Source organism: Tachypleus tridentatus, chromosome 1, assembly GCF_004210375.1.
Source record: "Tachypleus tridentatus isolate NWPU-2018 chromosome 1, ASM421037v1, whole genome shotgun sequence".
Lineage (NCBI taxonomy): Eukaryota > Metazoa > Arthropoda > Merostomata > Xiphosura > Limulidae > Tachypleus > Tachypleus tridentatus.
In genome coordinates, this window is record NC_134825.1 from 94415656 (window position 1) to 94441665 (window position 26010).

Consider the following 26010-nt stretch of genomic DNA (forward strand, 5'->3'; position numbering starts at 1 on the left):
GGTTGGAGAGTAAAGATAATGTTATTTATTCCATACAAATATTCTAACTAATTTTAATTGTTTTTAGAATACAATAAATATTTTGGAGCAATTTAAGTAGATTGCACATTTCTGTAGTAAATTATTAATACTAAATAAGGTTTGTACACATTTTCCCTGTAGCTGTGGTGTCAAGCAGATAGTAAATTGTAGCTCTATTTTACAGCATTGAACAGGTATATTAAATAATGAATTGGTATGGCTGTTGATTAACTGTTAACCGAATGCACACAAGGTTTGACTGAACTCATATGAGAGAATGAATATTGATTATTATTCCAAATTTATTATATGTATTTGTCCAAAATATGGCTAGTTGTCAGTTAAACATTCAAGTTTGTTGTACACAAAAACTTAGTGACAAAATTATTTCCTTTCAAGATATGACAACAGTCTGATTCAGTGTCTGACAAGTTGGATGCAAGATGATTGTTCATGAGAAAAATAAAAATACTTTTGTTCACAGTATAGTTTTCATATTGCATTTGCATAATTTCTAGTACCTCCAAAATCCATATCTACATTTCTTCAGTATTCTTAGGTAGTGCATTTGGTATTTACTCCCTTCTACCAAGAACTGTCACTAAAGCAGCAATGTTAGATAAATGAATAGTTGAATACTGCGACATAAAAAAATATCCTTTTGAATGGGTGTCCATAAAAGATTGTGACATGTGTACTTTGACTCTCACTTGTGTGCATATGTACAAAATGGCAAAGTGAAGCAACAGTGTTAGATCCATTTAGTATAAAGCAAAATCTCACTGTTAAAAAACAAAACTACATTAAATTTAAAAAAAGAAGAAAAAGCTCTATTACTTTGGTAAACTTTTATAGCTTTTGCACTTAATGGCAGACTACAGTTAATAATATTTAAGGTAGCCTGCATTCATTTCATTGTTGATCTTTTGCTCTAGTGTAGTGCAGTAATAAGCATTCTTCAGTTCCACAGTATATTGAAGTGAAATCTCCTTTCTCTCTTATTTACATTGAGAACTTGGTACAAGCAATTATACATAATAATAATGAATGAATAAGTGAAGCAAAAATAAATAACTAAAAGAAAAATGTTGCTGTAGTTGGTAGTTTGAAATTAAGGATTCTGCCCTTGTGCACTGAGACTTTGCTGCCCTGTGACTTCTTAACTGTATCACTTCAGCTCGGTCAGAGTGTCATGACCTTATATAGATTTACATTAGTGATTTTATTATCAATATCTGTTAATTAAAATTAATTAAAATGTAATTTATAATTCAAGGTTTTCTTTTATATAAGTTTTTAATTTTAAGAGGAAATATTTAAATATAATTCCAATCTGTACTTCTCTGTATCATGTGACCCTTTTTTCTTTCATTTCTCCTTTTCTGATTTTGTTTTTTCCATTTTATGGATTTCATAGTGTCCAACCATTTAGAAACACAAACTGTAAATATTGACAGGCCAAAATATAAAATTAGAACCTTCTATCTTGATTTTCTGAGGAATAGGTAAATTTATAATAACCATCATAGAAGCCCTATCCATCTGTTCACATTTTTAAAGCTACTTATTTACTCACCCTTATTTATTAGGTGGACATCTTTTTAACCTATAAAAAGAGTGCATCTTGATGATTTTTTTGTTTAGTTTTAGTGGTTAGACCTGGGAGTTTGAAAGGAAAGCTTAATGTATCTGAACTAAAGTTGCTTCAAGCATTTTATTCTGTTTGATTTTGCGTATATTATAAAAGGCATGTTTTGAAGCTACAAGAAATAAGATTGTGAAAAAATCAGGTCTAGTACAGTTATCATTTTCATTTGCAAAGATCATGTGGGTTATGGATTTTGCTTGTTCTGTTTTATGGTAAATGGTAAAGATCTGCTATTGTGATTTATTGATGTTTGAGGGTAGGAACTACTGGAATGAACCATGACATAAAAGAAAACAGGTGTGAAAAGGTCAATGTTTGAAAATGTGAAGATGAAAAGATTATTAATTTGATGAAATGATTCTAAAAAGGAAGAAGACAAAATATATTGTTCATATTATTTCATATTTTTCAACTTTTCATTTTACTTTACATTAATTATTTTTTTTACTGTCATAACACTATCTGTAGTAAAAATTACATAATATAAAATTCTATCAGGTACTTTTGAAAATCTGTTTAGGAGTTTGAGATTGTGCATAAGAAATATGAAAACTGTAAGGTTTTTCATTTAAAAAAAGAAAAGTACTTTTATTCTTAACACGAAAAATCGTTTGGATTTATATTGACTTGGTTAAGAGCTTCAGAAATTCTATACAGGTCTTTAATAGAAATACTTTATAACAGATTCAGATTTTTGTTGTTGTTGTTCAATAGGCTTGAAATGTTTACTAAAATCTTGCAATTTTATGAAGATACACTTAGTAAATTAAGAATTAAATATTACTATGTATAGCTATGCTGATATAGGGTCAGTTCAATAATCACTATTGTTTGATGTAGAGTTAATGAAAGAAGTAGAGCTGTGCTTCTGCTGGTGCTAAAAAAACTTCTCTGGCACACAACCATACCCAACCACAACTGTAGCTTTACTACACACATGTTCATGCACAGGAAAGTACACATGCCTATGCAGGGGACAGAATGTCCAATGGAAATGAAAGTAATCTTTTCATGAGCACATTATTACAACTAGTAATATGTTGAGATTATTTACTTTTTTCCTTTCAGAGATATCAATGTTGGAACAGGTAGTTCTCGGGGTTGTGGGCAAGTCCCAGTACCTGATCAACAAGTTGCTCTAGCCTTGCTGTTAGAACTGGCAGTGCAGAGGGGATCTTTGAGTCACATCCTTAATGTTGTGTTATTATTGTTAGAACTTTGGGATTCTGGCAAGTGTAAACAAGATAACAGGTGAGAAGTGGTGTAACTGCATTGTATTTTTTTTTGTAGATTTTCTATTATTATTATTATTATTATTATTTTTTTTTTTATTTCAGTGTGATTTTGATTGGTTTGAAATGACAAGCATGTGGTTAATGTTGTTAGATCTTTGTTGATTTGAAAGTTTCTGTTTTCTGAGAACATTACTTTTGCTGTAGTTCTATTGTTTTTAAGCACTTTTATGAAATTGACTGTAGGCATAGTCATTATACCTCTAATAAGAGATCTTAGTTTAAAATTCTAGTAAATGATTAAATTAAAAAGAACTTTAAATAACAAGTTATAAAAATATTTGCTTGTGTATCAATATCAAGTTTACTTTGTATACTTTTAATTATACTTTATTATGAAGTATTTATTCAAAAATTGTTTTTAGATTTACAAGCTTTTCAAAAAAATATATTGCTAGTAGACCAAGTTATGATCATTCTGAGAAATATTTGTAATACTTTGTGATATAGTTTTAGTATATTGAGTAAAACTATTATAGATTTGATAATGAAGGAGCTCTTGCTTTTGAGTTGTATTTTAATTCCAGTATTCTCTTATGATACGTAAGTTTATTTGTAAGCTGTTGTTTACTGTTGATATGTTTTTCTTTGTAAATTTGAACAATATAAAACTACAAATATAATAAATGTGTTAAATATCAGAGTTGGCTGATAATGTGCATGTTGTAGATTACTATGCATTTTACTTTGTATATCATACTTACCAGTTATTATGGATTTGGAGTGATTTTACTGTGAGAATACTTGTTTTTAATTGCACTTGATATTTAAACAAAACCTGAAAGTATAAAATGATGGAAAGGTTGAAAACATATAAAATACAGGTTTGTGCTTTAAGTTGATTATATGTATTCTATTTCAAAATCTGATAAAGAATCAAGTATGCAAGGAAGAAGTTTGTTTTTGTTTATTTGGATGATGCACATTTTGTTAGTTTTGAACATATTGGAGATTTATCATGGTAAGTGTAAGCCTCATTAAATGTGAAACTCTCATCTACTGTTTAAAATGACATTTTTTTGTTCTGTACTAAATTGTAGTTTAGTTAACATAAAATGTTCTTTTAGACTTGTTTTTTGTAGGATTTATATTTTTTGTCTATAGAACTTCAGAATATTTTAGTTTCACATTCTATGATTAAAAGGAAATATTAGCTTGAAAATTAAAGATTGAGTTTTTTTAAATTAAAGTTTTTGTGTTTCAGGGTTATAGTGCATGGAACAAGTGCTCCATTGGTGCCATTACTCAGGAGATTTGACACTATAATCAGCTTAAAATCTAAAACTCAAGAACCTGAAGGTTGTGATGAGGTAGGTTGGATTGCTATCTTTTTCAGCATATGAGAAGTTTTGTTTACTGTGTATTGGTAATTTGTATAGTAAGAGAAGTATGACTTGTGTTACTGTTAGTAAAATGTCTAAATTATTTTATTGGGTATTGCAACTGAATTTGGTGCTATATTTTATTGGGTATGAAAACTGAATTTGGTGCTATTTTCCTTTGTGTTGATGTTAGTCATCAAGAAAATCAAGTTTATTGTATAATAAATTGCATATCTTGAGAATAAATATGATCAAATTAATTTAAAAAAAGTACAGTACTACCCAATTTGAATACTGCATACTAGTGAATAAAAGGTAAAAAAAAGCAAAACAGTAATCAATATAAAGCTCTTAAATTACACTTGGCATACACGTGAAACTGATAAATCATAATTATTAAAATAAAAATCCTATGGATCACTTAGTTTGATTTAATAAAGTCATCATGGCATGATTGCATTTGCTTTTTCATACAAATTGCTTTAAATGTTTCTCTGCAATTCCAAAAGTTACTTATGCACTTCTGAACTTCACTGATTGTTCTTTCAGTTTTCTTTATTTAACTAAAGGTGTGTTGAAACTTTGTAGAATAGATGGCAACTGCCTGTTGTGGAGACACAAGTGTAGAGGACAATGTTTCGAAAGGCAGGAGACTTTTGAACTGTCATCCTCTGTACTTGTGTCTCCACAACAGACAGTTGCTGTCCATTCTACAGACTTTGTCATGAATACTCTGCCCAAATGATCTATTAAATCTATTAAATTACTTTGTATTTCGAAAAGTTATGTAAATTCAGAATTGAATTCAATTGGAACATTTGTACTAGGTTTAGTATATTTTATTTGCATAAGTTCTATAAATAGGTATAGAGAAGATATTTGCATTGTTAAGTGATTTGGCTAAATCTTCCAACTTATTCTGTGTGTAAGAAGGTATTTTTTTAAAGAAGGTGTTTTGTCTTATGCAAGTTGTTTTGTTATATCTATACATTATTAACTCTTTTAACATGTACTTGGTAAATTTGACCAATCTCATTATTACCAAAAAAAATCTAAATCGCCTTTTTTCTTTCTAGAAATACTTCAAATTGAAACATGAAATTACATTGGTTTATCCTAATTAGCTCTAAGCTCATAACAGTATACATTAATTTATAATCAAATTTTATTGCATTGCCATTTGAACTGTGTCTAACTACTGTCTGCATCATTGTAAGTTCTAAATAACATACAATTGAAACATTACCTACAAGCTACTACAAGCTGCTTGCATATGTCCCTCATGAAACATTTTAATTATATTTATTTTACTTCGTGTAATCTTAACTAACCTGAAAAGGTTCCTATATTTATATTTTACTTACTTTTATACATAAAGAATAAACATGAAAAACAGGAAATAAAATAACTAACTACTCTTCTGTTTTCTTTTTTTCAGTTCTCAAAGAGAGTTAACTGTAATTTTTTTATGTTAATCATAGTATTGCACTTAATCTTTATTTAATTAAATAATGCACCAAACAATATAGACCAATAACACACCAAAAGTAGACAAATTCCTTTAACACTCAATATGTATTTGGCTTTCTAACTATGTGGCAAGAGTGGTTATAAATTCATCTAAGTTAGTTGTTAACTTTCCCACAGGAACAATGTTAGTATTCTAAATGAAATTCATATTTCACTGTTCAGAACATAACGTTATACAAGACATCATTTGATAGATAAAAACTGTGAGTTTCTATTGTTTATAGGTAATACACAATGTAAGAGAGCACTATTAATGAATTATGAAAGAGGATGTGACATGTAGGTATGGCAGAAAGGGTTTTATTTTCTATTTAATAGCTCTGTAACCAAACAAAATTAAATACTGTAATAAATGTGGTTTGTCTGAGCAATGATGGTTTTATAGTGATTAATTTACATTTAATTTCATACCTTTTTGAGGGTTGGTGAATAAAATAGGGAAGTTGACATACTAAGAGAATGTATTGTGTATCACACTAAGGAAAATTCAGGATTTTTTAAAAATATTGCCCTGTAGAATTAAGAAGTGGAAGTAATATAATATTAAAATATGGATTATTAGTTAAGATTATATGCTATTCTACTTGTTATTATGTAAACAGAAAGTAGTATTATAAATGTTTGAATGTAAGACACTAAAACCTTGTGTCATGCACAGTAAAGGATACCTGTGGCAGTAAGGTTAAGTAATGCACCAAAGAACATAAACTAATGAGGCTCTAAACATTATAGTTTGTTTGAGTAATAAACTCTGTTGTAAATAATTTAATTTCTTACTTTTTAAGAGGTGGTGGAAAAGTAGAGAAGACAAGATGCCTAGAGAAAATGTCACTTGCCTTACTAGAAAAAATTCAGGATTTTTAACAATTTGTTTGTAGAATTAGGAGCTTAAAACTTGCATACTAAGTTATGGATTATTAGTTATGATGTTATGTTATATTAATTGGTATAACAAGCAAAAAGTATTTTAATAAAATTTTGAATGAAAGATACTGAAACTTTATGTGTAGTATAAAGGATACATGGGTTGAAAGATTTAATAAATATTTCAGCATGATTGTTGATGAATAGAAGGTATTACAAGTGCGTGTAATAAATGCACATCTTTTGGTGATGGACTTGTTTATTGCATTACTTTTTTTGTATTATGGTAAAAACAGTTTTTGTTTCAATTTTAACTGTTTGTTTTTGCTTGGAATTTTTCTAACTTTAACCAGTAAAAGTTGTGAAGGTTATGGCAGTATACAGTAATTTTGTAACTTGATGAAAATATTTATGGAAATACTATTTTTTAAATCTACTAATTTTATGATTGGCTGGACAACAAAGAAGGACTTGAAACTATAGTGTAAACCTAAAACAGACATGGGACTAAATGTCAAACTTGAGTAATTTTAAAAGCACTATTCAGAGCTATCTAAGCTACATAATCTAAAGTGGCCTACATCAGAATAAGTTTTCATTAGACTGTCTAAACCATTTTTGATAATAAGACTGCTGGATTAGTCAAATGCATCAAAATGTCTAAAAGAAAGTAAATTGTATAGTTTAAAAAACATCTTACAATTTTATATGGCCAACCAAGTTTGTAATGTAGATAACAGAATTTCACATTTATAGTCGGTTAACAATACGAACATGGGTTACAGGTTAAATGACATGGTTTCTAACCTGTAACCCATGTTTGTATTGTTAACCGACTATAAATGTGAAGTTCTGTTATCTGCATAAAATAGTAGTTCAATAAGTTTGGTATCAGATGCAGGTTGTTATTCTAGTTTTAGTATTATACATTATAATTTCTTAACTTAAAGGTAAATATTTAAAAAACAAACCCAAATATTGATTTTTGTGTGTCACATGGTATGTTGAATGCATAATTTATTCAATACAAAGTCTATGGTGTCTTAAGAATTAAATATTCAAATCAGTAATATCAACAAGCCAGAATGTAAAATAAAAACTTCCAATCTTTTCTGTTTTTTGAGTTATTGATATATTTGTAGAATTGACCAAACTGACTGCCCACCTCTTCAATTTTTGAAAATTCCCAAAGTACTTGACTGAAGAAAAAAATTTACATTTTTTGTCAGATAGACTTTTTAGCTTTTTGAAATAAAAATGATTTATAAAGGCTTTACATCAACACTGGCAAATTTGTGGTAGTTTTAGTGGTAAAACATTAAGTAATAGAAAAATTGCTTGTGGTGCTCGTTTAAGAAGTTTTGGAGATCATTACTGTTGAATATTGATATTTCTGTAATACATGTATTTCAGACATTCATATTGCAATGTTGTGCATCTACAGAAAATTAGTATAAGTGGTTATTGAGATTGTTTCCTTTGTTGCTATCACAATGGTTTTATGATTCCCATTTGAGTTACAAGACATACTAGGCTAAGTGTAAAAAAAATGGGGATGGTAAGGCTCCAACTTCAACTTATGTGATTGATTGTCACGAGAATTAGTACATGGGACAATTGACTGGACTTGTACCGTCTGGCCACTGCAATGCAGATTTTACCAACAGCATGGTTTGAAATACTGTACCTAAATGATTGCTCACTGTAAATGGGAATAAAATATAAGTTATGTAAATTACATACATTTTTATTTTCACTTTTCTCATGATTTGACCATGATTAACATAAATGTTTAGTCTTTTTGGTTTATAATACTCTTGAGCATTGATAATATTACCAGCAGTGCACCAGTCTTTTATACACCTTCATTTTTGTACCACTACAGCAATGTGCTGATTATGTGACTGTCCTCTGCCAATCATACTATGCCATCTATATCAGCACAGGTAGTGCCAATGCACTTTTTTGATTAACAACACGTCATACGGATGTGTGTTTATTTTGTTATTCATGTAACTCCCTGTCTTTAGTTTGTAGTTACAGTTTCAACTTAACATTTTACACACAGATTTTGCTTTCCATGTTTGAGTTGGTTTTACAATTTCTTATTTTTAAAGTTCAATTTGACTTCTGAATTTGGATTTCACTGTGGTGGATGAGGAAGCTCCCACCAGTATTGAATATAGTTATGACACTAGTCTCCAGTGAGACATGTTGATGACATCTTTTGAGGAAGTTCAAAGGAGTTGGATGCTTTTGTTAGATCTTTGGTTGATTTTCATTTTCCCCATAAACGTGCATCAGAGGAAGACTTTCACCATGGTGAAGACAATTTAGACTTTTTCTGTTCTCAGTTATATTTTTGTTGTTGATCACATAATGCTGACAGTCAAGAGAGTTTATCAACCTCACCTTTCCTCCAGCTTATTGATCAAGTATGTCAAATTTATGTTTTTACTTTTAGCCCTTAATGTCTTGTTTTCTGTTTGTTCTTCCTCCCTCACCCCAAATTTTTGCTGATCAGTTGCTGTTAAGTGTGGTTATGTCCTTGACCCTCTTGGTTGTTAGACCAGTTTTCTTTCACTTATGTGTCTGCAATCCCATTTGGATTCCCACCATCTATATCCTCTTCTTCCTCTGTGAGGTTCATCTTCTAAAGTTTTAATTCATTTTAATCAGTGTCAATTTTCTAGATTTACCTGCTTTAACTAACCTTTTATCAATAAATTCCTACTTACAGTTGTTGTCTCAAGTTTTCTGTTAGTCAACCTGATGAATTTCCTGCTGAGTTCAGGATCCTTCTGTGGTCTGCCATGGCCCAGTTGTTGGCTTCAGCACTGGCTCTCAACACATGGCTGTTATGTTATTGAAATTTGCTGGGGAGAGATCACGTGTAGGGATTTGTCTCCCACTTTCCTCTTTGAGGGATTTACACATGGCATAATCCATCATATCCAAAGGAGTTTTTCCCTGGATGTTTTTTGTTTGAACAAACTGCATTAGGCCTATTCATATATGCTTGAATGTCCTTTAGTCCTAGCCATCTATACTTTTCTCTAATTTTCAGGCACCTTCCTCATTTCTACCTGTCACTGTGTCACGTGCTCACTCTTGCTACATATACAGATGACTTAAGTGCTCTCTATGTTCCATGACATGGTGCCTGGTTATTATGTGCTACCCTATATGTCTCTCTTATGTTCATTACTGGGCAAATAGTATACCTGTTCCAGAAGTAATGCTATACCTCTTAGGTGTGCCTCCTGTTCCAATTATAACACTCTTATTTCTTTCATGATGGTTGTTCTTTGCTTGTTTGACTACTGTTGAGGTTTCACTGGCCCCTCCATCTTTGTAATGTGGGGCTCTAGCTTTGGGTGAGTATTAAGTATTATGAATGAAATGAAAGTTTAATTTTGGGGCTTCTTTACATGGAGTGCATAATATTTTAAATTTCAATTATTTTAAAATAATGTTGTATTGGAGTTACTTTATTATTTCACTTATTGATAACTATTAGATATTAAATAAATGTGTTTTTCAAGATTAAAGAGGTACTGAGGGTTTGGTAGGTTTGAGCTAATGTCTAATCTGTATGATTAAAAATTATAAATGTGTGTTTATATCTGGTGTGTTGTACATAATTTGTCATTGCTTTTCTTGAATAATCAATAAATATTTTGCAAATAATAAAAAATGTTAAATATTTCTTGTAATGTTTTGTGATTTGTAACTTAATCTTTGGAAAGGAAGGTCTTGGGTTTTAAAAAGTGATTATGTATTACTAAAATAATTACATATTTTCTACCTAACAATTGTAGGTGATTTTAGGTATATTCATTTACATTAATTTATGAAAAAGAAAATATAGAACGAGAAATTTATTATTTACTTACACAGAGTATAATATGGTTACTGTGTTTCATCAAGTTAACATATCATCATCATGTGTAGCAACTACAATAAGTGTACTTGTAACCTGTATGACATAAGAATTTGCAGAGGGATACATTGGTATTTGATGGGCTGAACTTGATAAGAGTTGTAGAACATGAAAAAGATGTTTAAGTAGTCTAACAATTAATACTGCTTTTCTACACGTGAAGAATCTTGTCATAAAATCAACTAAAAGTCACCAAGAGTAACAAAACCGAAAACTATGTTGAAAGAAAAATTGTGGAAGATTTATTGATCCAAAGGTTACCAAACTTAAATGCCATTGAAGGACAGGTTATAATGAATTTCTCTCTGATTTCATGTGATATTAAGGGTACTTGGGACTTCAATTATAAAATAACTACTGTATGCATTTCTCTCAAGAAACAATCTTTGGCCTGAAGAGGATACATGAAAGTGTTGAAACTTGTATTAAAACCAATTTTGTTGTTCCTTAATTTTTACTCAAACATTATTTAGATTTGACATGGTATTATGTATTACCTACTATTAAAATGTTAAAAATCATTAAGTAAATCTACAAGAAAACATCTCAGAATGGCTGGTATAGATATTGACACTAGAGAACATTGTTTCAACCTTCCTAGGTCATCTTCAGGTTCAGAAGGAGTTTGCAAGTGACTGTTGCTGGGCACATATCTTAGGGATAAGAGAATGGGTATGGGATTGTAGTGGCATTGCAGTTGGATGTTAGGTTATTAATTAGTATAGGTATAAAGGTGTTCCTTTATATTGGTTTAATTTTGGTTTCACTTGCTGTATAAGTAGGGCTTCTTTGATTTTGCATTTATTTATATCTGCTTCCCCAATTAATATCTGGGTATTTTCTATGGTTATGTTGTGTTTATTTGAATTGCAGAGTTAAAAATATGTATGAAGGTGTTTTTTGTGTTCGTTGAATCTAGTTTCCATTTTTCTGCTTGTTTCTCCAACATAGAAGTTGTGGCAATTATCACATTGTATTTTATTAATAATGTTTATGTTATGTTTGTCAGTGTAGTTTTTACAGAGCATAGACATTAGTTTTGTACCTGGCTTTTGAATAAATTTGTTGTTTACTTGAATGTTGTGATTTGTTAACTGTTTTTCCAAATGTTGGTTATTTTTTCACTGATGTTGTGAACGTATGGTATGTAGCAGTGAAAGGTTTTGTGGTTTGTTGTATCTTTGGATTTATTGTTGTTGGTTTAGGTATGTGCATGTAACCTTTTTCCACAGTTTTTGGAGGAAACTTGTTAATGTTGATGAAATGTTTTATTTTTTTGATTTCATCATTAATTTTATCGGGTAAGCATAGTTTTGTAGTTGTGTTTATTTGATTTCTTAATATGTTGTTTTTCTTTTGTTTAATGTGTTGAGTCCCAGGGAACATACAATCTAGTATGGATGATTTTTCTGTAATTTCTGTTTTGAATAATATTTTGGTTCTAGTGATTTTGAGGTTAAGAAATGCTATTTGGTTAGTTTTTTCCTGTTGACAGGTGATCTTAATGTTGGGGTGTATCGAGTTAATGTGATTGAAAGAACTAAATGTGTGTTCTGTAGATGTGAATCCAGCAGTTGTATTGTCAACATACCTGTACTAGTATAGTGGTGGGTGTAAGGCTGAATTGATTGCTTGTGATTTAATCTGTGTCATAAAATTATTGGTTAGAACTGGTGATTCGGGATTCCCATACTTAGGCTATTTATTTGTAGGTAGGTTTGGTTACTGAACATAAAGTTAGTTTTGGTGGTAATGAATTCTCTAAGGGTTGCTAATTGGTTGCTGGGGATGTGTATCAATGGTTTGGGGCCTTGGATACAATGTTCTAAAGCTATTTTGCAGGCTTCAGTTGTTGGGACTTCTGTGAAGAGGGAGATTACATCAAAACTAGTCATTAAGGCTTTACAATTTAGTTGATTAAGAATTTATTTAAGGTTAAAATAGTTTTTGGAAAAGGAACCAGCTATGTTACATATTTAGGAAATGCCCATGCTATATATTTACCAAAGCTGTAGTTATCTGCAACAAAACAGTTTCAAGTACTTTACATCGTGATGTTGGATTTACAGCAGTTTAACATTAAAACTTTGAAACAGAGGTATACCAGAATATTTATTATTCCTTTGTTTTGTGGTGGTTTATACTTTTTTTCTCTGTTGAGAATTTAACATTGTCAGGTTGAAATGTGTGTTAATTATGATTTTATACAAATATTACACACAAACATTTCTTAAGTGTGAGAAATAATTTTTTTTAAGGTTTCACTAATATAACAAAGATTAGTTGAATTTTTTTTCATAAGTAAATGAGGCATCATGGTTAGCATACCAGACTGTGGATTTGAAGTTGTGTGATTTTTGTGTCATTACTGCTAAAACCAAAATCCACGTGCTGCACTTTTGGGCTTTTTGACATATTTGATGAGAATGCTTCATTATTTTTTTTACTGTTACTTTCCTTTTTTGCTATATAAAGCTTTGTCTATTTTTCACAAGATTGTAAGACAAAGATTTGCAAAAATATTATATATGGATTTTGTTCATTGTGACTTTTTCAGAATACACCAGCTATTGTGAACCCTACAGAATGTTTCTTGAAGTTTTTGGTAATACCAGAAGATGATACATATGCAGTTGATCTACGAGAGACAGCAGTGGTGATTATGTCTCATTTGGATCGACTTGCAAAACCATACCTTCCAAGTGGAGATAGTTCAATGGTAACAAGATGAGAGGGGTGAGGGATGGGGGAAATTACATTTTAATGAGGTATCTCAGTTGGGTTAGTGAAGCAATTGAGAAGTTTAGTTGAGGCTAAATTCAATAATTAATGTGATTGTGTGTAGGAACTTAAAAAAAAAAACTTACCAAAATTTGTATATACTGTTCATACAATTTTTAGAAAAATGAATGGCTTTGACATTGAAATTGTGCCTCATAGTTTGTATCTCAGAGATTGATAATTCATAACAATAAGACCATACAGTAAATACCCTAGTTGAGTGCTACGAGTCATATTAAAGGTAGGAGGTTGGCATAATAAAGCATATTTATAAATAAAGTCAAATATTCATATTTAGTTTTTTTTAAAGAGTTATGAGTATTTTTTTATATTTTTAACTTTTACAAATTTGAAATAATTTTGTCCCTAACTAAATATAAACTGTTTTTGTTTTTAAAATAGAAAATTGGTTCAGTTTTTAAATAATTTCAGTGGTATTTACTACTGTATTTGTTTTATTTCTTAGGAGTAATTTTTCAAGGCTATTTGATTTGTTTAATAAACCAAATTATTTTGGTGTGATTCTTTTTGTGCTATAGCATCTGGAGAGGTTTTAAAACACATCATCCAGCATGGGTACTGGTGATTTGACATTTTATGTGATGACATTTTGACATGTAATTTGAAATTGATGGATATTGTTTAACATTTTCATCAGTGTCCAACTTCTACATCAAGCCAAGAAGTTTATTGTTGGGGTTCTCTAGGGTGGAATGTTGCCCAAACAGGAGCTACACCACAGCTTTGTGAGGCTATTTCTGAAGTAGGGGTTGCTCAGATTAGCTGTGCAGAATCTTGTTTGTTAATTCTCAGCCAGTCAGGAAGGGTTTACACTGCTGTTTATAACAGTGAGGTCATGGTAAGTTGTTAGAAGTATAAAGCAAAATATATGATTATGCATGTTGCCCTTTCATAGTTTTTGAACATAAATAAGAACCATCTGGTAGCACAGTGGTAAGACTAGAGACATACATTGCTAAACTCAAGTGGACATATAGCCCAATGTCCTTTTACTATAAGAAAACACCCCCACACACACACACACGTACTTACTTAAATGAGACCAGCAGAGGTCAATATTCATGGAGGACTTAAAGTAGGAGGTGAATGTGAAAAATGTTCTGAAGAGGTGTTTATAACTTGTCTTGACTGTAGTAGTTTTAACACTATGAGTAAATATATACAAATTTAGAGAGACATGAATGTTGTGTTTAATATTATTTTGGCTGATAAAAATATTGAAAAACTGGATAACTATTTCATTTTCTGAATGTATTTTCAGGTTGTCTGTTTAAAGCTGATCAGTTTTATATTATTTTAAGTTTAAAATCCTAAAATTTGGTTTATGCTACCTCTCTGTGTGATGTGATGAAGTTCAATAATGAAAGTTATAATTTTAATGAATTTAGTTTAGTTGTGCTGTTATTAAAATTCATTGGTGCTTGTGTAAAGTTCAATGTTAAAAAATTGCATTTTATTAAGTGGTTATTTTGAACACAATTTGAGTCTCATCAGTTTTTTTATTTTTTATTCTGTATATTATTTTATTGTAATTTTGAGACTGTAAACAGTTTCATTTTTATAATTTTCTAAAATAATTGTTGTTTTATAAAATGTCAAATTTTAACAGCTGTACTCTTCTTTAATTGTTTTTTTTGGGGGGATGATATTTTTTTGAGTTAATATCTGGTATTAATACAGATATAACTTATTCTTAACAGAAACAATATTTCCTAAGATGGTAGAAATGAACAGTTAGAGAAAATTCTTTATGAAATTTAGAATTTTATTATCTTACACTTTTTTGTGGCTTAGTTGTTAATGTGCTGGATTGGGAACGTGACTTAAAAGTTTGTTCCATTGTTATAAAATTGTGGTTTTTGCAATGAGTGTGTTTTAAGAGTGATTGACAAAACCTGCTGTTTGATTAGAGTAACCAAGAATTGTCTTTAGGTGCTGTTAGTTAGTTGCCGTTCCTCTATTACATTAGTTGAAATATAGACCTAACTTGTGTAGATAGCCATTGTTTAGCTTTTTATGAACATTTTAACTTAACAAGGTTTATAGTCGAAGTAACTGACTGATCTTTTACGAAGAGCTTATTGTAGCTCTAGGTACTTGTATTCAAGTGAATAAAAACAGTCAAAGTGACAAAAATGACTTTCATGATCAGCATTTTATTAAGTAAGTCTTGTGCCATATGTCATTATTTTTGTTCATAGTGCCTTCAGTTAGTGGAAGGACTTTTAGACAAGGAGATTGTGAAAATTGCTAGTCATCCTGATGGAAAGCATTACCTTGCTTTGACTAGTGAAGGAGAAGTATATTCATGGGGAAATGGAGATGGGGGTCGTCTTGGTCATGGAGAAAAGTTTGTGTCATTTCATATTTCTAAATATGTTCTCATAAAAAGATAAGAATAAAAAAAAAAGAAAAACAATGTGTAACTTAGTGGAATTGAAAATCTTTATTTACTTGACCTATGCCAATCTTTGCATCATATAAGTTTTATGTTATTTAAATGTATCAAAATATTAAATGTATATAAAGTTAGTAGGAAACAAAAAATGGAGATAGATGTTTCTCATAGGTAAGTGTGAAATAATAGTTGTAAGTTGTAATGGTGATTGTTTTATATAGTTCTAGGGAAGATCCAGCTTTAATCCAAGGACTGTGTGGAAAATTTGTTACACACATTTCCTGTGGCAGTGCCTACAGTGCTGCCATCACTGCCAGTGGCGAGCTGTATACCTGGGGAAGAGGAAACTATGGACGACTTGGACATGGTTTTGTTCCTTTATAATTTAATAATAATTTTTAAGGCATGGAAATATTTATGGGCAGGTTTAATTGTGCCTTTCACAGCTCTTTAGAGAGTTACTTTCAAAATGTAATTAAAATATTTTCATTGAATATAAATGAACTTGGAATGAAAAATGTAGTTAGTAAATCAAATTTTAATGTTATGTACATTTAAAATTTGTGATTTTATAAGGGAATATTTAACAAAAATCTTCACTCTTCCTTAGCATGTGAATTTTGACATTTGCTCTTTCTGTATTCCCTTTTCTCTATTTTATTTATCTCTCCAAGAAGTATGAAATTTGATGTATATTACTCATTGTAATAGAGTTATTACTTAGGGAAAGCATAACTTTTAAAGCTTTCAATCTTATTTGTTGATGAAGCTAAAACCTAGAAATTCAGACACTCTTGCCACACCTGCCCATTTGTCATATTATCTTTTTATGCAGATTGCCAGTAGTTCTCTTTCATATATAATACGTATTTAATGCTGCATTATTTATAATCAATAGAATGCCAAGGTTTAATCTGCCAAATAATATATTATTTTCTTTATAGAGAATAGTCTATTTCTCTTCCAGTACAAATATCATTTCCATGGGAAACACATTGATAACTTTAGCTGATTTATTAACAGCTGTTATTGCATAGTTAGAAAGCCATAAAAATTATGATAGCTATAGGATATTTCCAACATTTTATGAGTTATTAGTTTGTTCTCAAATCCATTCTTTAACTGAATAAAAATGTTTATTGTTGAAGTATAGTTCATATAAAAAAAAAAGTAAGGTTAACTTTTGTGGCAGTCAACAGCAAATAAAAAAAACAGACTTAGGTAAGTAAGTTATTTCTTGTTTTTTACATGCATCCTTTACATAAGATGAAAAACATTTCACTAAGTACTCTTGAAAGCAGCTTGAATGTTACATAATTTGATAGGGTAATGTGGGCTTCATGTTCACTGAATGATTTACAACTTGTGTGGCAAGATTATTATTGAAACACAGTTTAAAACATTAACATTTAAGCAAAAACAAATGTATACTGTTATGAGATTTAAACTGCTTAAGATCGGCAAATGTAGTTTTATGGTAAAATTTGAAGTCATTCTTAAAAGATAAAATGGATAATTTAGGTTTATTTCACACCTTTTAGTCATGGTTCTAAGGTCAGTCAAAATAGCCAACCCTGAATTTAGAGATAAGGTACAGGAAATAACATAAAATATCAAGATACACTGTAAAAAACGTGTGATGTGTATTTAGGATGTTTTACAGATTAGGAAAATGAAATTGGAGTGTTTTCAAATGAAGAAAAGTACTGTACTTTCCTCTTCTTAAAAGATTAGCCAAAATTACTTATTGCTGCCCTATGTTCACAATGTGCATGTCACAAGCCATCCATACAGCCCTATCAAATGATTCCATGTGTGTTTCATGCAAATCGTCATCATTCATTATTACTCCACCAATAGGAGTATAGTACACTCACATGACAAATAGAACTTTTTCTACGTGGCTCCCCTCGGTGTGGATTCCTGTATGTGGTGAGGGGACCTCTCAGAGAAGGTCCTATTCTTTCAGTTTACCTCCTCTGGGATCTAAATATCCACCCACGTGTTTGCCATGCGTGGTGACCCGTGAAGGAGAAGAGAGGATCCTTAGTGGTTGAGGGGCCCAACCCTGTCACACCACTTTGGCCTTAAGTTCCTGTAGACGGGCTGCCTTGGGGCGGTCCCCCTTTGATCAATCGGCTGGTCCAGTTGGGCTAGGGTTGACCAAGTACCAGTGTTGGAAGTTCTCAACAGCTCAACAGGTATTGTGGATTTTATCTCATGCTGGTGTTTGGGTACAGTGCTCATGAAACCCAGGCGTTGCTGCAGTGTCTTTCCTTGACATTGTTGTGCATCCCCTTGTAGGGCTCCATGGTAGGTGGGGTCAGTGGGCATCAAAATTTCTTTTTTCTTATGGAACCTCCAAATAAAAATTTAAATAAAATAGTAAAAAACAGTCCATAGGTAAATGACCATGTTTTGAAGTTTCTGGGCAGCAATCTTTAACATCTGTAACACCTGTTGTACCTCATTTTCTTATCCTACATTCTCTTTTAGAGAAACCTTTAGGGCAATTTCCCCCTTTTTTATTCAGAAGGGACTGGAGGGACTTGCTGGCTCTCCAAAGTCAGTAAAGAAGCTTTGATCTGGTAACAAATTGGTGGAAACATCCACATCTCAACACAGTGAACTCCTCTTGCATTCAAAGGCAATTGGGGAAATACTTGTCGAAGTTACACCTCATACTACTTTGAATTCATCACAAGGAGTTATTGTTGAGAGGGATTTGAATAACATGCCTAAGTCAGAGATTCTCGCTGGTTTCTCTACTCAAGGAGTTGTTGCAGTGAGGCGTTTCTACACTTCCAAAAGATGAAGTTACATTGCCAAACAGTATCTTCATTCTGGCATTTACATCACCATGTGCACATGCCACCATCAAGGCGGGTTATATTAATTGCAGGGTACGGCCATACATTCCAAACCCTCTGATCTTTCCATTGTCAGAAGTTTGGCCACTCAAAGATGTCATGTCATGGTTCCCTGATATGTATTCGTTATGGTGGCAAGGAACACAATGCCACCATATGGCACCAAATAGCCCTCGCTTGTCCTACTTTCATTCTTGCCCTAAATGGTTGGAAGAGAGATGCAGCATTTGAAAATGATTCATAACATTACTTATCCTGAGGCTTGAAAATTGCTGTCCACCGCTTTATCTTGGACATATGCTGCTGCACTTCTTTCTGTGAGAGTGAAGACAGATCTCTCTGTGCCTCCAAGAGAATTGTTCTCAAAACAAATGAAAAGCCTTTTGACCTCCAGGGTTAAAAAAGTTAATGAATCAACTACACCCATCTCTGTCTTCTACATACATTCCAACGAACCCCAAAATCCACATCCTTTGGTTCCAGGTACAGGTATTTTCTCGGATACATCTTCTTCTCCCACCCCAAGATGTAAAACAATCATTTTTTTCGCATCCTCAGTCACTGGAATCCCCTTCCAACAACAAAGACCTGCCAAATTGACCCAGGGCAGGATCCATGGAGGTCGAAAGACTTCCCTCGAATAAGGACAGTAAGGAAAAAAGACATTGTCGTAAACAGAATGGTTCTCCACCCAATTCGTCTACACGTCATTAAAAATGGCCACATTGATACAATGGAACTGTTGAGGTTTATGTTCTAATCTGGATAACATCAAAACACTGATTGTTTCTTACCATCCTGCAAGTTTTTTCTTATTGGAAACATTTCTGAAACCTGCTGATACAGTCACCTTTCAGTAGTTTTCTTTCTACAGAAATGACAGGCTGTGTGATGGATGAGTGCATAGAGGGGTGGCGCTGTTGGTTGATCAGCACATGCCTACCCTGTCTTTGTTACTTCATACACCATTGGAGGCTGTTGCCATCCATGTTTCCTTGGGTCATACCATCACTGATTGTTCTCTCTACCTGTCACCTGGAGAGACATATGATCAATCAGACCTTGCTGCTCTCATTGAACAGTTGCCGTCTCCCTTTTTCATCCTAGGGAACTTTAATGGACATCATCCCCACTGCGAAAGTGCTGATATTGATAGGAGGGGTTGCTCTGTAGAGCATATACTCATTGATCACCACCTTTCTTTTTTTAATACTGGTTCTTCTGCTTATTTTCATGCACCTAGTCAGTCCTTTACTGCTATTGATCTCTTAATTTGCTTCACTTCATTATTTTCCCATTTTTCATGGAGGGTTGACAATAATCCAGGAGGCAGTGATCATTTTCCTATAATTTTGATGAGAGAGACTGGTCGTGGTCAATGCCACCCAACCCATGTGCCCAGGTGGAAGCTGGATCAGGCAGACTGGTCCTTTTTCAGTGCTCTTGCAGAACTTGATCCTGCCATTGTCTGTAAGCCATCAACAGACAACTGTGTGGCAGCAGTAACTGTCTGTATTATACAAGCAGCCGTTTAATGTATTCCTAAAACCTTAACACATTTTCCACTATATCCTCGTTCGTGGTGGAATTCGTCCTGCCACATGTCATAGAAGGCTTAAAAATGGGCCTAGGATACTTTCTGTAGATATCCCACACTCTCAAATCACATTGCTTTCCAGCAGGCCCGCACACATTCTTGGTGGGTAAGATGTCAAAGCCAAAAGGAATCTTGGATTAAGTTCACAACTGGCATATCTTCTACCACCAGTTCCGAAGTCATATGGGACAAGTCAAAAGGTCAGTGGGCAATATAATTCTGTCCCCCTCTTGATCTATATCCAGAGCATTGCTGATACTCTAGGTGAAAGCTTTTGCCAGGTATCTAGTGCTTCTGCATCTTCTCCCACCTTCTTAGCCATCAAGACTCATCAATAACTTTCATTATTGAACTTCATCACATCACGCAGAGAGGTAGCATAAACCAAATTTTAAGATTTTAAACTTAAAATAATATAAAACTGATCAAGATTGTCTCTATGATTATAATTGTCCCTTTACGCTGGTAGAACTGAAACTGGCTTTTCATCGGTCTGGCAGTACATCAGTTGGACCAGATGATGCACACTATGACATGCTGTGCCATCTATTGCCTGCTTCTCTTGCTATTCTTCTAATTGTTTTTAATCAGATCTAGCAGGAGAATGCTTTTTCTGATGCCTGGTGCCAGACTATTGTCCTCTAAGCCTGGGAAGGATCCCAAGATTACTTCAAACTACCTTCCAATTGCTTTGATGAGCTGTCTCTGTAAGACCTTAAAGAGGATGCTTAATGCTCCTCTCGTCCACCCTGTGTGGGTTCCAACAACAGTGATCCACCAAGAACCAACTGATTCAACTTGAAATGTCAGTCAGAGAAGCCTTTTTCAAAAGACATCTTATAACAATATTTTTTTGATGTTGAGAAGGCTTATGATACATCATGGAGGTATGGCATTTTGCGATACCTCCATATATATATGGGTTACATGTCTATTTGCCCACTTTTATATATATCTTTTTAATGGACAAGAGATTCCAAGTTTGTGTGGGTTCGACACTTTCCTGTTCTTTTCTACAGGAACTTGGAGTCCCTTAGGGCTATGTTTTGTCTGTCACACTTTTCAGTGTAAAAAATAATGCCATCACTAAACAATTCTTTCTCACTGTTGCAAACGGGCTCTATGTCAATGAGTTTCACATCTCATGTCGGTTGTCAATCATGAGGTATCTTGAGCGGCAGCTACAGACTGCCCTCAATCATTTAGTGAAGTGGACCAGAGCAGATGGCTTTGGCTTTAACTTCTCTCTTTCTAAAACCATTTGCATGCACTTTTGCTGCCAATGGGGTATTCATCCTGATCCAGAACTCTGTATTAGTGAAGTTGACCTGTTTGTGGTCCCTGAGACCAAGTTATTGGGGCTTATCTTTGACTGTTAGCTGACCTTTATACTACACATCAAGTAGCTAGGGTCAAATATACAAGAGCACTGAACATCCTCCATGTCCTCTCTACCACCACTTGGGGTGCTCATCAATGCTCTGTGCTAAAGATATATCATGCTCTTATTTAATCGAAACTTAACTATGGATCACTGGTCTGTGGCTCTGTCAGACCCTCGGCCTTAAAGATGCTGTACTCCATTCATCATCAAGGACTTCCACTTTGCATTGAGACTTTCTGCACCTCCCCAGTTCAGAGTTTATACATAGTCTCATGAACCTTCTTTGCACCTCTGCCATTTGCAACTGTCTTTACTATATGCTTCAAAACTTTGTTCCTCATTAAAGTATCCCACCTGGGGTTGTGTTTTCCTTCCTCTGTGGGCCATACTTTTTAGAACAGATGATCTTTCATTGCTCCTTTTGGCCTTTGTATCCAAGCGCAGTTGGATGAATTGAGTTTGTCCATGAATAACATTGCAGTATCCATTGGCCAGCCCATCCCACCATGGCTTCTTACAGTCCCCAAATGTGACCTTTCTTTCAGTCGTTGCACATAAAATGGATATAACCATTTGGTTCAGATTAGGGTGGTGGTGTTTTGCCATTGTAAATAATATAATATTTTCTGATCTGTGATTAACCATACAATAGAGTGAGATGTCAAAGTGTAGTTTACCCCTTTCATTGGAAGCCCTCTTTCTCTCCTCTCATGGATGTTGGTACTCAATGGGTTGACTTTGGATTTCAGGTGAATCAATCAATGTAAGTCCTCACTCAGTTGTGGGTTGTCTGTCTTCCTCTCTTGATTTTCCCTTCTGAGTTGTGGGTCTTAGCAAGGATGAATGGGATTATTTCAGTTCCATCCTTTGTTTTCCCCTATTCTCTCCTATAACATGGATATTATCACCCTTTGGATGTTTCCGACCTCTTTCATGGTTGTGGAAGTTGCTGATATTTCCTGAATTGAGAATTCAGGCACAGTCATATGCCATACTCTGGTTCTCAATTCCTCAGTTCCTTGGGTTAGAGGTGAAGATAATATGATCTTTATCCTACCCTTGCACAGACACTGGTACCCTGCAAAGACATTTTCAATGTACAGTAAAACCTGTCTAAGCTGGAAACTGTATAGGGTGAAACCTGTACAAACTGGAAATATTAAAAAATTTCCAGCATTATCTTAAGATTTCTCTTATAAAAGGCCCACTTTATAGTGGAACCTGTGTGACGTGGATGGAAAACTTTTACCTATCTCATCTATCAACAGGTAGGATCAGAGCCTGATTAAGGTGGAAAAAATGTTTTTGATTTAAATATTAATTTTTTATTTAATTAATAATTTCTTTGAATATTAATAATTTGTTAAATATTAATAAATTCTCAGACATTTTGTTACCTTAAGTATTGGTTAAATATATTGTTCTTTTTTTCTGCTGTTATTATTCTGGAGGGGGAAAATGAACTTCATGAAAAGGCCGTAGAATTGGCATTCTCTTTTAACTGTATGAGAAAGCCCTTAAATAAATGAAACAGTTGAAATTGGACACTTTCTTCAAATAAGTTTCATTAAGATTTTGTGTATTTGTATATATTTTGAATGACTATTTTTTCTTTTAATTCTAATAAATATAACATAATAAATACAGCATAATAAATTTATTCACAAATATCTTAGTTCCCTTGAGTCAAGCAAGTATAATCGTTCAAATATATAATTAAGGAAAACCTGCTTAGGCCAGACATTTTACTCAGTCCTGTGCAATTTTGCCTTAAACAAGTTGTACTGTAGTTGATGTATGGAATACGGATTGCCTCATGTTAGTATTTTATTTGATAGATGAATACTCATTTTACCACTTTTTTTTTTTGTGGAATTGAATTACTATATATTTCTTCTATTAGGATCATATTCCTATCACATGCTTTTTTCCTTGAGTATGCTCCTTTCATCTTCTGCCCTGATTTTTTTATGCATTATGCAAATGGGTGTAGAGTACAACCCAGATCAGAAGTGGTTAGGTTCCCCTCTTTGGGTCTTCAGATTTCAATCTCTTATCTGTGGAAGTATACTTCAGACTTTTTCAGGGGGAACATCTGTTCTTCTCCCACACTGGTCCCTCCTCCTAATCAGTGTGGAATTCTGGCTGATCTTGTGAGAGAAAGGAAGTATGGTATCAGAGGTTAAAATTTTCATATATTGCTAATGTATTTCTAGTAGGTACCTCCCTCTTCTTGCAGTTCCCCCTCTCTCTCTCTGCAGTTTTTTACAGTGTTTCTTTTGTCTGCCAAACTTCCAAGTGACAGTTCAGAAGAGATGTACAGAGAGGGTTGTGCGTCACATGAGCGTATTATGCTCCTGTTGGTGGAATAGTGATGAATGATAATTTGCATGAAACACACATTGGAATCTTTTGATTCCAGTAGGGGAATGCAAAAGGCTTGTGACATACATTAAAGAAGGGCTGAAATATAGAGGGTAACAATGAGCAAGAATGGCTAATGTGAAAGGAGGGAAGATAGGAAATGCATTTTCAGTATAGGAAAATTATAACATTAGAAGTTGTAATATGATAATTTTAAAGGTCAATTTATGCTAATAAACTTGGACTAATTGATCAAGTCTATAGCAAGATATTTAAAGTGAGATCTATTAAGAAATTTCTAATTTAATTCACTAGCCTTGGAATTTTGTTGGAATTCTTGAGCATGTTTTACTTATTTTTGGTACTTTGCCTAGTTCTTGGTATCCTACCTTCAGTGCAACAATATGAGTAACACATGAAGAAAAAAGTGGCATTATAACAAATCATAAACAAACAAGATTTGATTTTATTCTGGTCTGGGCTTAAATATTTAAAAAAGTAACTTGTGTCAATTTTATCACCATGGGGACATTTCTAAAGTACAGAGTCTTCATAAAAATGTCCTGTCTTTATATACTGTATAGACTGCTACAATGAAAAGTGTACTATTTAGTGTGGCACATTCAACATTTTGTCAAAACCTGTGTTAAAATTGTTTGCTGAATTTTTATAAAAAATGAAGTTTTAATTTAATTATTGTTGCCTATGGTAACAAAGCTGCAAAACACATTAAAGCAAGAAATTTTGACTGAACGTGCATTGTTATAAATGATTACTAATTTTGTCAGTCATCTAGAGTACATAATGTGTAAAAGCTGGCAAATATTTCTGATGCTTCTGTCAAATTTCATATTGGAGAAACTACATATTTCTAATCTTTTGATTGTGTAATTAAATTTTGGGTTGGTTCTTGAAATGTGTCAGTTATTTCCTAACAAATGGAATTTAGGTTTTGACTGTTTTAGTACTTTTTCAATATCATATCAAAATCCACTAGTTGTGCTTTTGCTCAGTGATACATGCACATGTGGTACTAAGGCAGAAAATTCAAGATTGTGTGCATCTTGATTGTCTCACTATGAGTAAAGGTTTTTGACACTGTGAGGTAAATCTGTGTGTTGCACCAAATGGTTATAAATGTGGAGTTGGATAAATTTGATTATAGCGTCCAGAGGGTTGAAACAGTATATAGTTTTAATGATGAAAAGAAATGCAATTGATTGAACTCAAATTCAAAGTTAAAATGTGGGAAACTTGAAAGAGAAAAGAATTCATAAGTTGGAATTTTATGTAGAATATATACATATAAATAAAGTGAAGGTGATACTTGAAACAATCAGGAATAAGTTAAAAAGCCTGATTGTGTAAGATTTAATGCATGCTAAATGTTAAGATGATTATACTTTGTTTAAACTAGCAGAAACCCTATCCTATGGGTTGCTGTTTGTACTAGTGATTACTAACTATAATGTTCTTACCTCATTGACAATAATTTAAAGTAATCACTTTCTGAAAAAGATTTTTTCTGGGAAATACTACCTGGGAAAAGTGTTTGGATTGTGCTCTTTAATCACATGAAACATTGCACCAAATGATTCAATGTACAGAGCTCAAAATGTTCGTAAGTGTTAATGATATAAACTGTGATGTTTTTATATTAAAAGTGCTATTCTTTGTTGAAAAAAAAATAGTAATTGTTTTAAGAAATCTAGTTTCTTAGTACTAATTTTATAGTTACATCAATAAAGATGTAATCAAACCCTTGTATACAGTTCTAGTAAAAGTCAAATATTGAATATTCAAAGCATGAAAGTTCTCATGAACGTTTGTTTGTGGTGCCATTCAGTAGGTGGCACAGAAGTTCTGGTTACATAGATTGGTGCTAAAATAAATAAAACTAGTAATATTAGTTGTTTTTTTTTTAAAGGTAATAGCTCTCTATGAACTGGTATAATATGGAAATTTAGTAATCTGG

At 32.6% G+C, this 26010-nt stretch overlaps 1 protein-coding gene across 11 annotated transcripts in view; it reads left to right on the top strand.

Moving 5' to 3' along the window:
* HERC2 (E3 ubiquitin-protein ligase HERC2) overlaps positions 1–26010 on the top strand; it is a 310355-nt gene that overhangs the window by 32942 nt on the left and 251403 nt on the right. For 10 of the 11 annotated variants that reach the window (XR_013030890.1, XM_076512164.1, XM_076512152.1 and 7 more), the window contains exons 7-12: positions 2738–2920; positions 4166–4271; positions 13178–13339; positions 14060–14260; positions 15624–15772; positions 16042–16187. Coding sequence is in view for 10 of the 11 variants with exons in the window: in XM_076512164.1 (XP_076368279.1) it covers positions 2738–2920; positions 4166–4271; positions 13178–13339; positions 14060–14260; positions 15624–15772; positions 16042–16187 (947 nt within the window). In the remaining variant the exon portion in view is untranslated. Of the gene's footprint in view, positions 1–2737; positions 2921–4165; positions 4272–13177; positions 13357–14059; positions 14261–15623; positions 15773–16041; positions 16188–26010 lie in introns of those variants that run through there. The other variant, XM_076512142.1, reaches the window with a different exon arrangement.